Below are 15,996 nucleotides of genomic sequence, written 5' to 3'. Positions count from 1 at the left end.
TCATATATGTATCCAGCTCTCTAGTGAAACCTCCAAGTGAATCTGCTGCTACCACTCTCCCAGAGAATGCATTCCAAATCCTAACAACTCTGAGTAAAGAAGTTTCTCCTTGTCTCACACTAAGTTGCCTTGCCAACAATTTTGATATAGAGGACCCCCTACTTACTGACATACCGGCTAGTGGAACCAGAATATCCTTCCTTACCCTGTGAAAATAAGATATAATTTTGAAGACCTCAAAAAGATCACCTCTTAAACTTGCTGCTCCAAGGAGAAAAAAGCCATTTTTTTTCTAATCATTCCTTGCACGTAACATTCTTTGTATCATTCTCATAAATCTCCTTTCCAGGGCTTTAACATCCCTCCTGAAATAAGATGACCAGAACTGAGCGCAATGCTGCACATATAGTCTGAGCAATGAGAGGTGTAGCTTTGCTTCCTTGCTTTTACACTTTCTACATCTATTTATAAATCCAAGGATCCCGTAAACCTTCTTAGCAACTGTTTCAACTTCCCTGGCCATATTCAGAGAATCATAAGCAAACCTAAGGTCCCTCTGCTCCTGTAGAAACTCAGAGTTATGCCATTGAGCCAGTATTGTCTCTTCATGTTTCTTCTGCCAAAAAGTATTACCTCCCATTTCTCTGCATCGAAATTCAACTAGCAGATGTCTGCCTATTTATCCATTACTATGTAAATATAGTATATTAGAATATAGTATAATATAAATCTATTACTATATAAGTAGTAATAAATGTAAAAATCAGAAAAAGCAAGGGTCCCAACACCGATCCTTGAGGAACACCACTTTCCTCTCCACTTACCCTCTGTTTCCTATCTTTTAGCCAACTTTTAATCAATGCTGCCAAGGACCCAGTGATCCCAAACATTTCCAATTTGTTGATGAACCTGCCACATGGCACCATATCGAATGCTTTCTGAAGATCCAAATAGACAACATTCCCAGCACTACATTGATCCACTGCCTGTGTCACCTGGTCAAAGAACTCAATTAAGTTTGTCAAACATGACCTGCCCTTGGCAAAGCCATTGTTGACTATTTTGTATTTTTCCTTCAAGTACACATTTATCTTATCCCATGTTATAGCCTCCATTAGACTTCCCACTGTTGATGTCAAGCTGCCAGATCCGCTGTTTCCTGGATTATCTTTTGCCCCTTTCTTCGACAATGGTGTCACATTTGCAATTTTCGAGTCCTTGGGACTAATACTATGTTCAGAGAGGCCTGAATAATTTCTGTCAAGGAATCTGCAATTTGCTCCTTTACCTCCCTCAAACATTTTGATGCAAGTTAGAGTGAATTGAATTCAGTTCAAGTGGGTGGGAGTGATTTGGAGACTGATTTGGAGTGTTTGAGAGTGAGTTGGAATGATGAACGTGTTGGGTTGCTTTGGAGTGAGGTAATGTAATTTACAGTGAGTGAGAATGAGTTTGATTTGTGTGCAGTGAGTTGAAGTGAGTTAGATTGAAGAAGACTGAGTTTGATTAAGTGGGAGTGATGTAAGCCATTCACAGTGAATCAGAGAAGATTTAAACAAAGTCAGGGGAGCAGGACTGCTGAAGAGTAAATTAAAGTGATTTGCAATGAGTGGCAGTGAAGGAGGCTGATTTGGATAGTGTCAGAGTGAGTTGGAGTGAAAAGCTGTAAGTAAAGTGGCAGAGGGTTGAGTTGTAATGAGGAAGAGAATGTTGAATTAAATGAGTATGGTTGTAGTTCATTTGGAGTAAGTGAGATTACTAAGTTTGCAGGTGAAACCAAAATAGGTGGTGTAGCGAACATTGAAGAAGGTTGTCTCAAAATACAACAGGGCCTTGATCAGATGGGCCAAGGAGGGCTGATGGAGTTTAATTTAGATAAACGTGAGGTTTTGCATTTTGGTCAGGCAAAGCAGGGCATAATTACACAGTAAATGGTAGGTCAGTGGGGAGTGTTGCCGAACAAAAAGACCTAGGGGTGCAGGTGTGTAGCTCCTTCAAAGTGGAGTCGCAAGTAGACAGCATGATGGAGGAGATAATGGGAACTGCAGATGCTGGAGATTCCAAGATAATAAAATGTGAGACTGGATGAACACAGCAGGCCAAGCAGCATCTCAGGAGCACAAAAGCTGACGTTTCGGGCCTAGACCCTTCATCCTCTCTGATGAAGGGTCTAGGCCCGAAACGTCAGCTTTTGTGCTCCTGAGATGCTGCTTGGCCTGCTGTGTTCATCCAGCCTCACATTTTATTATGATGAAGGAGGAGTTTGGCACACTTGACTTCATTGGTCAGCACATTGAGTAGGGGAGTTGGGGTGACATGTTTTAGCTGTATAGCACATTTTGTGAGGCAACTTTCAGAATACTGAATACAATTCTGGTCACTGTTATACAGGAAGGATGTTGTTAAACTTTGAGAGGGTGCAGAAAAGATTTCCAGGGTCCAAGGGTTTGAGCTATAGGAAGAGGCTGAATAGGCCGGGGCAGTTTTCACCTGAGTGTTGTAGACTGATGTGAGACATTATGGAAGTTTGTAAAGTTGTGAGGGGCATGGATAAGGTGAATAACCAAAGTCTTTTTCCTACGGTGAGGGAGTCTAAAACCAGAGGACATAGGTTTACGGTGGGAGGGGAAGTGTTTAAAAATAATCTGGGGGGTGACTTTTTCACTCAGAGCATTGTGTGTGTGTGTGTGTCTGGAACGAGCTGTCAGAAGTGCTGGAAGCTAGTATAATTACAACGTTTAAAAGGCATCTGGGTGGGTAATTTAACAGGAAGGGTTTAGAGGGATATGAGCCAAATGCTGGCAAATGGTACTTGGCCAGATTAGGATGTCTGGTTGGCACAGATGAGTTGGACTAAAGGGTCTGTTTCTGTGCTGTATGACTCTATGGTCTATGAGAATGATTTGGAATGAGGGTTAGTAAAGAAGGGTGCATTGAAGTGAGTTGAAGTAGGTGGGAGAGATCTGGAGTAATTTATTGGTGTCAGAGTTTCTTGGCATTTGTCAGAGCTTTTTTGAGTGAAACCAGAGTAGGGGTAAGGTAGTTTGAGTTGGGAAGATGTAGAGTGAAAATGATAAATTTGCCCCATGTTATTTGGCTTCCAAGGTTACATTATGAATAGAGGCTGCACAGATCAGTCTTAGATTCATTATGACACAGTTAGAGGCCATTCCGCTGCTGCGTCTATGCCAAATCTCTGTAAAACAGTGCAGATTATCTTCCTTCTCCCGCTCTCTGTCCAAAGCTCTGCCAGTATGTTTCACTCAAATGCCTTTCCATTGTCCTTTTTAACATTGTTGATCCTGTCTGGATACACCATTCGTGTAGCCAGAGAGTACTGGGTGTTGTCATTCATGCTATCAAAAACGTTTGTCTGTATCTCTGGCCTAAACCTTAAATCTTTCCTCTGCCGTTCTTGGATAATCACCTACCCGTTGTACCCGAAATACCCGTTCCTTGTCCAATCTGATTGAATGTCTTGTTCACTTTTACCAGATCTCCCATCGTTTCATGGGGAAGAAGCTCACCCTCTCCAAACAAATGTTGTGCGTGAATTTCCATTTTCCTGTTACTATTCTGGTAATTCCTCTCTGGTGCATCTAGGATCGTGACTATGGTCCTTCAGTTTCCTCTGTCTTTCAGTAAGAGTGATGGTGACCTCCAATACAATGTCTCCCTTTTCACTACTTCTGCCTTAACCGTGTTTGAAATAGTTCCATGGACCCATGACCCTTTGAAAAAATAAACTGCTCTTTGTTTTGTTAAAATGCAGATCCCTTTATATTTAAGTTTAGTTGCCTAATTGTAGACACCCCCGCAACCACGCATGCGCGTGCACACCCTTGCAGCATCAGAGACCGTTTAATGCATTGACACCTGAGATGAGCAGTGTGTTTACCAAAGATACGGATGGACAGGCAGGGCATATTTGCATTGGAGTTTCAAAGCGGAGGGGTCCTGAATGATCTTAGCCAGGTGGACGTGGAATTGATGTGGATGAGGCCAGCATCAGGAGGTACAGTGTTAATGTTAGAACATCCCTTCCAGGCCAGAAATGAGGTAACTTTTTTTTTCTGCCTGAGAGTTGTGTCACTTTGGAACTCTGTCACAGAAAGCAGTGGAGGTGGGGCATGGAATATTTTGACTGTGGTGAGTGGATTTGAGTTGGACACAGGTTTCGAACATTATTAGACCGAGATGGGAATATGAAATTTGAAACATGGACAGATCTGCTGTGACCTTTTTGAACAGCTGAGCAGGCTCCACAGGCTGAATGGTCTATTTCTGTTTCTATTTTTTATGTCCCTTGCCTCTTCTGCTAAAATGCATCATCTTGTCAGGAATGATGTGTTCCTTGGAATTTAGATGGTGATTGGATGATTTGATCAAAATGTTCCAGTTGTTAATTAAACCTGATTCAGTTTGATAGAGAGGCACTGTCTCCACAGGTGGGTTATCCAGGGTGAGGGGAAATGGCTGAAAGGTTTGAGCCAGAGTGGAATGATGAAACATTCTGCAGGTATCCAATCTGCTGAGAAAGTAGTGACTGCTGTGCTTAGATTCTGTTGTTAATGATATCCCGGGCTGAACCATGTCCATCTAAAACAGAAAAACGTGGATATGAAACTGGACTTCCATCCCTGAAACATGGTGTCTCTCTCTCTCTCTCTCTTTCCAGTGGACTTCACTGGTGTTTGGCATGTAGGTGATGGTTTTATTGTGCACCAGCTGCTCTTGCCCTCCTGGCCAGTGCATGTTGTGAGATTCTCAGATATCATGGAATCATCATCATATAATCCTTACAGTGTGGAAACAGGCCATTAAGCCCAACAAGTCCACACTGCCCCTCCAAAGAGTATCCCACCCAGACCCATTCCCCTACCCATGCATTTCCCACGTCTAACCCACCTAACCTAAATATCCCTGGGCACAATAGCATAGCCAGTCCACCTGCCCTGCACATCTTTGGACTGTGGGAGGAAACTGGAGCACCCAGAGGAAACCCACACAGACCCCCAAGGTCGTAATTGAACCCGTTTCCCTGGCACTGAGAGGCAGCCGTGCTAACTATTCTAGTTGAGTTCCACTTGAAGTCCTTTTCCTACTCCTCCACCAGGATGATACAATTCCTACAGTTGAGAAAGTGGCCGTTCAGTCTACACTGACTGTCTAAAAAGGGTCCCAACCTGGACACAGGCCCCCCATCCTATCCCTGTAACCCCACATTTTACCAGAGCCAATCCACCCAGTTTGCGCATCTTTGGACTGTGGGACGAAACCCACGCAGACACGGGGAGAATGTGCAACCTTCACGTAAGCAATCACCCAAGACTGGAATCGAACCAAGGTCCTTGGCACTGATAGGCAGCAGTGCTAACCGCTGAACCACCATGCCACACTGAACTCTGTTCTGTGGAAGCCAGAGTCTGGTGTAGTCCTGAATGGGTGGCAGGTTCCCTTCACTTAAGCTTGTTACTATACAGTTGGGTTTTTATAACAATCGTCAGCTTTCATCCCTCATTTTCATATTTTCAATTAATTTTGCAGAGAATTGGAAAAGGAGGACTTACAGACAGGAAACTTAAATCAAACGTCAAATCAAGCCCTGTCAGAGGTGCTCGATTCATCGGGAACTTAATGTCATTGTCCTTTGATCATGGAAGTAAAAAGCACAGTTCAAAGTGAAGAGAAACCGTACACATGTTCGGTATGTGGGCAAGGCTTTTGTGAGCAGTCTGACCTTTTGGAGCACCAGTGCATTCACAACAAGGCAAAACTGTGGAAATGTGAGGACTGTGGCAAGGGATTCAATTGCCCGTCTGACCTGGAAACACATCGGCGCAGTCACACTGGGGAGAGACCGTTCACCTGCCCTGAGTGTGGTAAAGCGTTCACTCAGTCTTCTGACCTGCTGAGACACCAACGCGTTCACACTGGGGAGAGACCATTCACCTGCACTGAGTGTGGGAAGAGGTTTGCCCAGTTATCAAACATGTTGACACACCAGCGAATTCACACCGGGGAGAAGCCATTCACTTGTCCTGAGTGTAGCCAGGGCTTTACTCAGTTACCTACTCTGCTCAGACACCAGCGAATTCACACTGGGGAGAGGCCATTCACCTGCTCCAAGTGTGGGAAGGGGTTCACTGCGTCATCCCATCTGCTCAATCACCAACGGATTCACACTGGAGAGAGGCCATTTACATGCTCCAAGTGTGGGAGGGGATTCACTCGGTCGTGCACCCTGCTGAACCACCAGCGAGTTCACACTGGCGAGAGGCCGTTCACCTGCTCAGTATGCGGGAAAGCATTCAGTCAGTTATCCAGTATGCTAGCACACCAGCGAGTTCACACTGGGGAGAAACCATTTGCCTGTCCGCAGTGTGGGAAAGGGTTCACTACCTCATCCACCCTGATGAATCACCAGCGCGTTCACACTGGAGAGAAGCCATTCACGTGCCCTGAGTGTGGGAAAGGATTCGCTCAGTCATCTAACATGCTGACACACCAGCGAGTACACACTGGGGAAAAGCCATTTACCTGCAACATGTGTGAGAAGAGATTTGCTCGTTTGTGTAACCTGCTGACACACCAGCAGGTTCACCAGTAAATGCAGTGATTGGATTTTGCTGTCTGTCACATCCAGGCCTGAACCATGTTCATTGGGGCTTGTGGATGTTGATGTTAATAAACTCAGTCATGGGTGTAAATACTCCACGTGTCAAATAAATGATCTTTGTCTTACACACAGAATTTATGTGGCTTTTTAGTTTCTTTCATACAAATTACTCCTTTTCAAGGGGTGGTTCTCTCCCCGTCTCTTGTTTACTCGCCTCCAACAAGTGCCAGGAGCTTTGTCACTAACCAACCTACTCCTGTGGTTCCCCCAGCTTTTCTTCTCACTCCCTTTTGGGCAGGTTTGTTGTGCTGTCAGACCCCTAGTGAGAACGGTGGTGAGGATGGATGTTGATTTGGGAAGAGTTGAGGGCAGGGCTGGGAAAAACTGTGTCCAATGATCCCTTCAAACTGCACAGCTGTCTTTGGAAGCTGCTGTGAAGCACAGCCCTCAAATGTCTGAACAGTGGAAAAGATACTTTGCAGGAATATTGACTTTTTCCGTCTATATGTTTATACAGACTCATCCAACTCAGTGTGCAATCAGGTCTCCCTCAATTACAATACACGTTGTGTAGAATCTTAGAATCCCTACAGTGTGCAAAGAGGTTATTTGGCCCATTGAGTGTACATTGACCCTGCAAAGAACATGCCCCACACATTTAAACCCTCTAAGAGTGCAGTTGGGCATACAGGAGCAGCATGAGTATAACTGAAAATGTTGTGTCATCCTTGTAAAGTGACAATACTGGGCTGCTTGCATCCCAAACAGCATAACAATTCAGTGACAGATAGAACTAAACAGTCACAATCAACAGATCAGATCTGAGGCCTGCAGTCATGTCACAATCTCTTCTAAAAGGGTGGTGGACAATTAAGCAATGCACTATGGGAGGAGGTTCCCCCAACCATCCATATCCTCACAGGCAGAGCCCAGCAAATTTATACAAAAGCTATGGCTGAAGCATTCATAACAATCTTCAGTCAGAAGTGCTGAGTGAATGATCCATTTCAGCCTCCTCCAGAGGTCCCAGCAGCACGGCTCCTTGCCTTGAGCCAATTAAATCGCCGCCACGTGTGGGAGACACTGGATATTGCAAGGGCTATGGGCCATCTCAACATCTAGCATTAATAGTGAAGAATTTTGCTGGAGAACATGCCAAATGCCTAGCTAAGCTGTTCCAGTGGATCTACTCAATAATGGAAAATTGACCAGGTATTTCCTGTATACAAAATGTAGCGCAATTCCAACTTGGACAGTTACCACCCTATCGATCAACTTTCAATCAACAGTATGTGATGGAAGGTGTCATCAATGGTACGATCAAGCAGCACCTACTCAACAATAACCTGCTCAGTGATGCCCAGTTTGGGTTCTGCTAGGACCACTCAGATCCAGACCTCATTACATTCTTATTTCAAACATGGACAAAACAGCTGAATTGTAGAGGTGAGTTGAGAGGGCCAGCCCTTGACATCAAGGCCAAATTTGACTGAATGCAGAATCAAGAAGGAGCAAAACTGGAGTCAATGGGAATCGGGGGCAACACTGTCCCTCAGCTGGAGTCATACCCAGTGGCCATGAAAATAGAATCATAGAGCATAAAAACAAGCCCTTTGACCCACCATATCAATGCTAACTACCAAACACAAAACTATACTAATCCTATTTACCTGCAATTGGTCCATAGCCTACCATGACCTGGCATTCTAAGTGCTCATCCAGATGCTTCTGAAATGTTGGGAGAGTACCTGCCTCCACTGCCCTCTCAAGCAGTTCACTCCTTATTTCTACTACACTCTAGGTGAGAAACAACTTTCCTCAGATCCCCTCTAAAGTGTATACTGTTATGGGCAAGTCCACATTTGACATGTGGGACAGGTTTAAAGACCCACTGATCGAGTTCAAGACCAGCATGTTTGAGTAAGGAGGAAGGACAAGGATGGCAACGAAAGGGACCCCTGGATAATTAGGGAAGTTGTGAATTCGCTCTCTCTCTCCCATACATACAATCACATACACACCCTCACACACAGTCTCTCCCTCCCTCGTCTCTTGCACACACACAGACACACACACACACTCTCTCTCTCTCTACCACACACACTCTCCCATACATAAACACATACCCATACACACACTCACACAGATCCTCTCTTGTACACACAGTCTCTCTCTCACACACACACACACACACACACACACATTCACACAGTCTAACACAGATCCTCTCTCATACACACGCGCATGCACATTCTCTCTCCTCCCCCCACACACACTCTCTCCCACACATACAATCACACACACACACACACACACACACACACACACACACACACACACACACACTCTCTCTCTCCCGTCTCGCACGCAGATACACTAGAGCGCACACGTGAATCTATGGGGTGGATTTGTATTTGCAGATACATTCCATTTTGTTCAAAAAGATATAATTTATAGAGAGTCGGTCAATGTGGCATTTTATGAATTCCTACTTTAGAAATAAAACTAGTCCGACTCCAAACTAAAACACAAACAGATTCTAAACAAGGTCTCACACCTAACATACATTGTCTGACGGTCACTTCTTCTTTACACTGATAAAACCTTTAGTTTTCTCAGGACAGTGACTTGAAAGGAATTCGAGGATTTATATGTACATATTAATCAATTAAAACCTTCTAAGGATTAAAGATTTAACAGCATCTTAGGTTTGTTTAGTACATCCTCATCAATGGTGGAAACCTTTGATTTTTTACTTATAAAATCTGTGTTTGATACTGTCTCTCTCACTGACCTGAAGAACACCTGAAGAAGGAGTATGACTCTGAAAGATAACAAAGTGTGGAGCTGGATGAACACAGCAGGCCAAGCAGCATCTCAGGAGTTCAAAAGCTGATGTTTCGGGCCGAGACCCTTCATCAGAGAGCTAGGCCCGAAACGTCAGCTTCTGTGCTCCTGAGTTGCTGCTTGGCCTGCTGTGTTCCTCCAGCTTCACACTTTATTATCTTGGATTCTCCAGCATCTGCAGTTCCTATCATCTCTGACCATGAAAGCTTGAGTTTTTAAAAAAACCTGTTGGACTATAAACTAGTGTCATGTGATTTACTTGTGTAGCCACAGAGAGTAGTGGTTGGAGGATGTATTTCTAGCTGGAGGTCTGTGACTGGTATTGTTCTGCAGGCATCTGTACTGTGATCTCTGCTGCTTGTGATATATATAAATGACTTAGATGAAAATGTAGATGGGAGCATTAGTAAGTTTGCAGATAATACAAAATTGTTGGAGTTAGAGATAATGTAGAAGGTTGTCAAAGGATATAGCAGGATATAGATCAGTTGCAGATTTGGGCAGAGAAATGGCAGATGGAGTTTAATCCGGGTAAGTGTGAGGTGCTGCACATTGGGAGATCAAATGTTAAGGAAAAGTATACAGATAATGGCAGGACTCTGAACATAATTGGTGTACAGCAGGATCTTGGGGTTCAAGCCCATAGCTCCCTGAAAGTGGCCACAGAAGTAAATGGAGTGGTAGAGAAGGCATATTGCATGCTTGCCTTTATTGGTCAGGGAGTTAAGTACAAGTGTCAGAATGTCATATTGCAGCTTTCTAAGACTTTATTTAGGCCACACTTAGAATGTTGTATTCGGTTCTAGTCACAACATTATGGGAAGGATGTGGAGGCTTTGGAGAGGATGCAGAAGATGTTTGCCAAGATGTTGCCTGGGTTAAAAGGTATGATCGTTGTGTCTGGCACAACATTGTGGGCCAAAGGGCCAGTTCCTGTGCTGTGGGAGGGAAGGGTCTTTGATTATGTTAGCTGCTTTCCTAAGGCAGCAGGAAGTATAGACGGACTCATTGGATGGAAGGCTAGTTTGTGTGATGGACTGGGCTGTGTTCAAGACATTCTGTAGTTTCATGTGGTTTGGGGAAGAGCTGTTCACATACCACACTGTGTTGCATTCAGATAGGATGCTTTCTACAGTGCATCTATAAAAATTAGCTAGCATCCTTGTGGACGTGCCGAATTTCCTTCACCTCCTCAGGAAGTAAAGACATTGTTTTGCTATCTTGACCATTGCATTGATGTGGGTGGACCAGGACAGATTGCCAATGATCATCGCTCCCAGGAACTTGATGCTCTTGACCAGCTTCACCTTCAGCACTAAATAAAAACCGAAAGAACTGCGGATGCTGTAAACCAGGAACAAAAACAGAAGTTGCTGAAAAAGCTCAGCAGGTCTGGCAGCATCTGTGAAGAAAAAAAAATCAGAGTTAACGTTTCAGGTCTGGTGACCCTTCCTCAGAACTTCCTAGGAACCACCACGCCCCACCCACCCTCAAACCCCCCATCACTCCCGTTTATACTGTCCACCATGTACTTTCATCGGGCAGAAGATACAAAAGTTTGGAAACACATATCAGCAGATTCAAGGCAGCTTCTCCCTTGCTCTTATTAGACTTTTGAACCCACCTCTCATATGTTAGAGTTGATCTTTCTCGGTACCTTCACTATAGCTGTAACACTATATTACGCATTCTGTTCAAGTAACCTGCTGTACTTATGTAGGGTATGATTTGTCTGGAAAGCACATAAAACAGTACTTCTCACTGTATCTTGGTATGTATGACTATAATAAAGCAAATCAAATCATTCTACAGTAGATGTCGATGAAACTATCTGCCTAACATCACTATTAGTGTGGTTAAACTGAGTGGTTAAAACTCACCACCAAAATACATGAACACCAACTCGCAGAAAAATAACATGACCAACTGTCCCTCATCTCAATACACTCTGACATAGAAGGACATCAGTTTAACTGGGAGAAAGTTACAGTACTAAGACAATCAAAACAAAGGCAAGCACGAGAATTCCTAGAGGCCTGGTTTTCAACCACCAACGCGATAAACAAACATGATGAAACAAACCCCATCTATATATCACTACGGCACAAAACCAGAAACAAGACTGCCCACCTTGACAGACCGGACCATATAAATTCAGAGCAGGACGGAACAACAGCATCTTAACAGAGGCTATACAGCATTGGTGATGTTACCTGGAAGTGAGGTAAAGCGTTTGCACAAAAACTAATCAGTTTGGCAAACCAACCAACAGTTTCAACCATAACCTGAGCTACAGATCTTCATTAAAGCATGAAACACCTATGGGCTGACAAGTGGCAAGTGACATTTGCACCACACAAGTGACAGGCTATGACCTTCACCAATAAGAGACAATCTGATCACTGCCCCTTGACATTCAATGGTCTTACCATCCCCTGAATCCCCCACTATCAATATCCTCGGGGTTACTATTGACCAGAAGCTTAACTGGACTCACCACACTAACAGAGTGGCTACAAGAGCAGGCCAGAAGCTGGGAATACAGCGGGGGGTAACTCATCTCCTGGCTCGTCAAAGCCTGTCCGTTATCTACAAGGCACAAATCAGGAGTGCGATGGAATACCCTTCACTTGACTGGATGAATGTTACTGCAACTACACTCAAGAAGCTTGACACCATCCAGGACAAAGCAGCCCACTTGATTGGCACATCCACAAGCATCCATTCCCTCCACCATCGATGCTCAATAGCAGCAGTGTGTACCATCTACAGATGCGCTGCAGAAATCCACCAAAGATCCTCAGACAGCACCTTCCAAACCCACGACCACTTCCATCTAGAAGGACAAGGGGCAGCAGATATATGGGAACACCATCACCTCCACATTCCTTTCCAAGTCACTCACCATCCTGACTTGGAAATATATCACTGTTCCTTCACTGTCACTGTGTCAAAATCCTGGAATTCCCTCCCTAATAACATTGTGGCTCAATCCACAGCAGGAGGACTGCAGCAATTCAAAAAGGCAGCTCACCACCACCTTCTCAAGAACAGCTAGGGATGAGCAAGAAATGCTGGCCAGCCAGCAATGCCCACATCCCACAAAATGAATAAAAAAACACTCAAACAAGACCAAAAATGGGAAACCTAAGCCAACTGGCAGAGCACTACCTGCAAGCAACTCCCTATTTTCTACACAAATGCCTCAGAAACCAAGTACTACCTCACAGCGTTAAATACAAACCACCCTCCCACCCCTTAACAACCCAAAAGCAAGAAAAACAGCTCAACAAAACTGCTGCAGGATGCCACGAATTATGATAACGAATGCCCACAACCACCTCTACAAATATGAATGAGAAACTTCAAACCAAAAATCTCTAACTTGAACTCGACCAACCAACAGTGGACTATACCCTCAAACAGGCTATTAGGGTCAAGCAAAACAGGACCAGAACCAAGAAGAGACTCACGCTACAGGAAAAACTGACAAAACTGATGCATTGAAATGAAAGACAAACCAGACATATGGATAATAAAACATAGAACATAGAACAGTACAGCACAGAACAGGCCCTTCAGCCCATGATGTTGTGCCGACCATTGATCCTCATGTATGCACCCTCAAATTTCTGTGACCATATGCATGTCCAGCAGTCTCTTAAATGACCCCAATGACCTTGCTTCCACAACTGCTGCTGGCAACGCATTCCATGCTCTCGCAACTCTCTGTGTAAAGAACCCGCCTCTGACATCCTCTCTAATACTTTCCTCCAACCAGCTTAAAACTATGACCCCTCGTGTTAGCCATTTCTGCCCTGGAAAATAGTCTCTGGCTATCAACTATATCTATGCCTCTCATTATCTTGTATACCTCAATTAGGTCCCCTCTCCTCCTTTTTTTCTCCAATGAAAAAAGTCCGAGCTCAGTCAACCTCTCTTCATAAGCCCTCCAGTCCAGGCAGCATCCTGGTAAACCTCCTCTGAACCCTCTCCAAAGTATCCACATCTTTCCGATAATAGGGCGACCAGAACTGGACGCAGTATTCCAAGTGCAGTCTAACCAAAGTTTTATAGAGCTGCAACAAGATGTCACGACTCTTAAACTCAATCCCCTGTTAACGAAAGCCAAAACACCATATGCTTTCTTAACAACCCTGTCCACTTGGGTGGCCATTTTAAGGGATCTATGTATCTGCACACCAAGATCCCTCTGTTCCTCCACACTGCCAAGAATCCTATCCTTAATCCTGTACTCAGCTTTCAAATTCGACCTTCCAAAATGCATCACCTCGCATTTATCCAGGTTGAACTCCATCTGCCACCTCTCAGCCCATCTCTGCATCCTGTCAATGTCCCGCTGCAGCCTACAACAGCCCTCTATACTGTCAACGACACCTCCAACCTTTGTGTCGTCTGCAAACTTGCTGACCCATCCTTCAATCCCCGCATCCAAGTCATTAATAAAAATTACAAACAGTAGAGGCCCAAGGACAGAGCCCTGTGGAACACCACTCACCACTGACTTCCAGGCAGAATATTTTCCTTCTACTAACACTCGCTGCCTTCTGTTGGCCAGCCAATTCTGTATCCAGACAGCTAAGTTCCCCTGTATCCCATTCCTCCTGAACTTCTGAATGAGCCTACCATGGGGAACCTTATCAAATGCCTTACTGAAGTCCACATACACCACATCCACAGCTCGACCCTCATCAACTTTTCTAGTCACATCCTCAAAGAACTCAATAAGGTTTGTGAGGCATGACCTGCCCCTCACAAAGCCGTGTTGACTGCATTTGATCAAGCCATGCTCTTCCAGATGGTCATGAATCCTATCCCTCAGAATCCTTTCTAACACCTTGCAGACGACAGACGTGAGACTTACTGGTCTGTAATTGCCGGGGATTTCCCTAGTTCCTTTCTTGAAGAGAGGAATTACATTTGCCTCTCTCCAGTCCTCAGGTACGACTCCAGTGGAGAGCGAGGATGCAAAGATAGTCGCAAGTGGCGAAGCAATTGCATTTCTCGCTTCCCAAAGCAGCCGAGGACAAATCTGGTCCGGGCCTGGCGACTTGTCAATCTTAATGTTTTACAAAATTTTCAGCACATCAGCTTCCTCTATCTCTATCCATTCCAGCATGCACACCTGCTCTTCAAAGGTTTCATTCACTACAAAGTTTGTTTCTTTCGTAAAGACAGAAGCAAAAAACTCATTTAGGGCTTCCCCTACCTCCTCAGACTCCACACACAAGTTCCCTATGCTATCCCTGATCGGCCCTACTCTTTCTTTGATCATTCTCTTATTCCTCACATAAGTGTAAAATGCCTTTGTGTTTTCCCTAATTCGCTCTGTCAAGCCTTTCTCGTGCCCCCTCCTGGCTCTCCGCAGACTATTTTTGAGCTCCTCCCTTGCCTGCCTGTAATCGTCTCTAGCTGAACTGGACCCTAGCTTCCTCCACCTTATGTAAGCTACCTTCTTCCTTTTCACAAGAAGCTCCACCGCTCTCGTCACCCAAGGTTCCTTTATCTTACCCCTTCTTGCCTGTCTCAGAGGGACATATTTACTCATCACTCGCAACAACTGTTCCTTAAACAGTCTCCACATGTCTATAGTGCCCTTACCATGGAACAATTGCTCCCAGTCCATGCTTCCTAACTCATGTCTAATCGCGTCATAGTTTCCTCTTCCCCAATTAAATATCCTCCCATTTTGCCTAATCCTCTCCTTCTCCATAGCTATGTAGAACGTGAGGCAGTTATGGTCACTATCAGCAAAATGCTCTCCCACCACAAGATCTGATACCTGCCGCGGCTCGTTTCCGAGCACCAAGTCTAGAATGGCCTCTCCCCTCGTCGGCCTGTCAACGTACTGCATTAGGAAACCCTCCTGAACACACCTTATGAAAACAGCTCCATTCAAATCTTCTGCTCGAAGGAGGTTCCAATCAATATTAGGAAAGTTAAAGTCACCCATTACAACAACCCTAGCTGTTCACTTCACACATTAATGATCTGGATGAAGGAACTGGGGGCATTCTGGCAAAGTTCGACGATGATACAAAGTGCGGTGGACTGGCAGGTAGTACTGAGGAGGTGGGGAGGCTGCAGAAAGATTTAGACAATTTAGGAGAGTAGTCCAGGAAATGGCTGATGAAATTCAACGTGAGCAAATGCGAGGTCTTGCACTTTGGAAAAAACAATACAGGCATGGACTATTTTCTAAATGGTGAGAAAATTCATAAAGCCGAAGTACAAAGGGACCTGGGGGTGCTAGTCCAGGATTCTCTAAAGGTTAACTTGCAGGTAGAGTCAGTGATTAAGAAAGCAAATATAATGTTGTCACTTATCTCAAGACGGTTGGATTGAAAAGGAGTGATGTGCTTCTGAGACTTTATAAAGCTCTAGTTAGGCCCCATTTAGAATACTGTGTCCAATTTTGGGCCCCACACCTCAGGAAGGACGTACTGGCACTGGAGCCTGTCCAGCGGAGATTCACAAGGATGATCCCTGGAATGGTAGACCTGACATAC

At 44.6% G+C, this 15,996-nt stretch overlaps 1 protein-coding gene across 1 annotated transcript in view; it reads left to right on the top strand.

The window, feature by feature from the left end:
* The window catches only part of LOC125449218 (zinc finger protein 260-like), a 64,516-nt gene that overhangs the window by 1,514 nt on the left and 47,006 nt on the right, over positions 1–15,996 (top strand). Inside the window, exons 2-3 of the mRNA XM_059641458.1 lie at positions 5,548–6,542; positions 15,770–15,774. Coding sequence (XP_059497441.1) covers positions 5,657–6,542; positions 15,770–15,774 — 891 coding nt within the window. The 5' untranslated portion in view covers positions 5,548–5,656. The remainder of the gene's footprint in view (positions 1–5,547; positions 6,543–15,769; positions 15,775–15,996) is intronic.

This window comes from Stegostoma tigrinum, chromosome 42, assembly GCF_030684315.1.
Source record: "Stegostoma tigrinum isolate sSteTig4 chromosome 42, sSteTig4.hap1, whole genome shotgun sequence".
Taxonomy (NCBI): Eukaryota; Metazoa; Chordata; class Chondrichthyes; order Orectolobiformes; family Stegostomatidae; genus Stegostoma; species Stegostoma tigrinum.
This window is presented reverse-complemented; position numbering and strand designations above follow the sequence as displayed.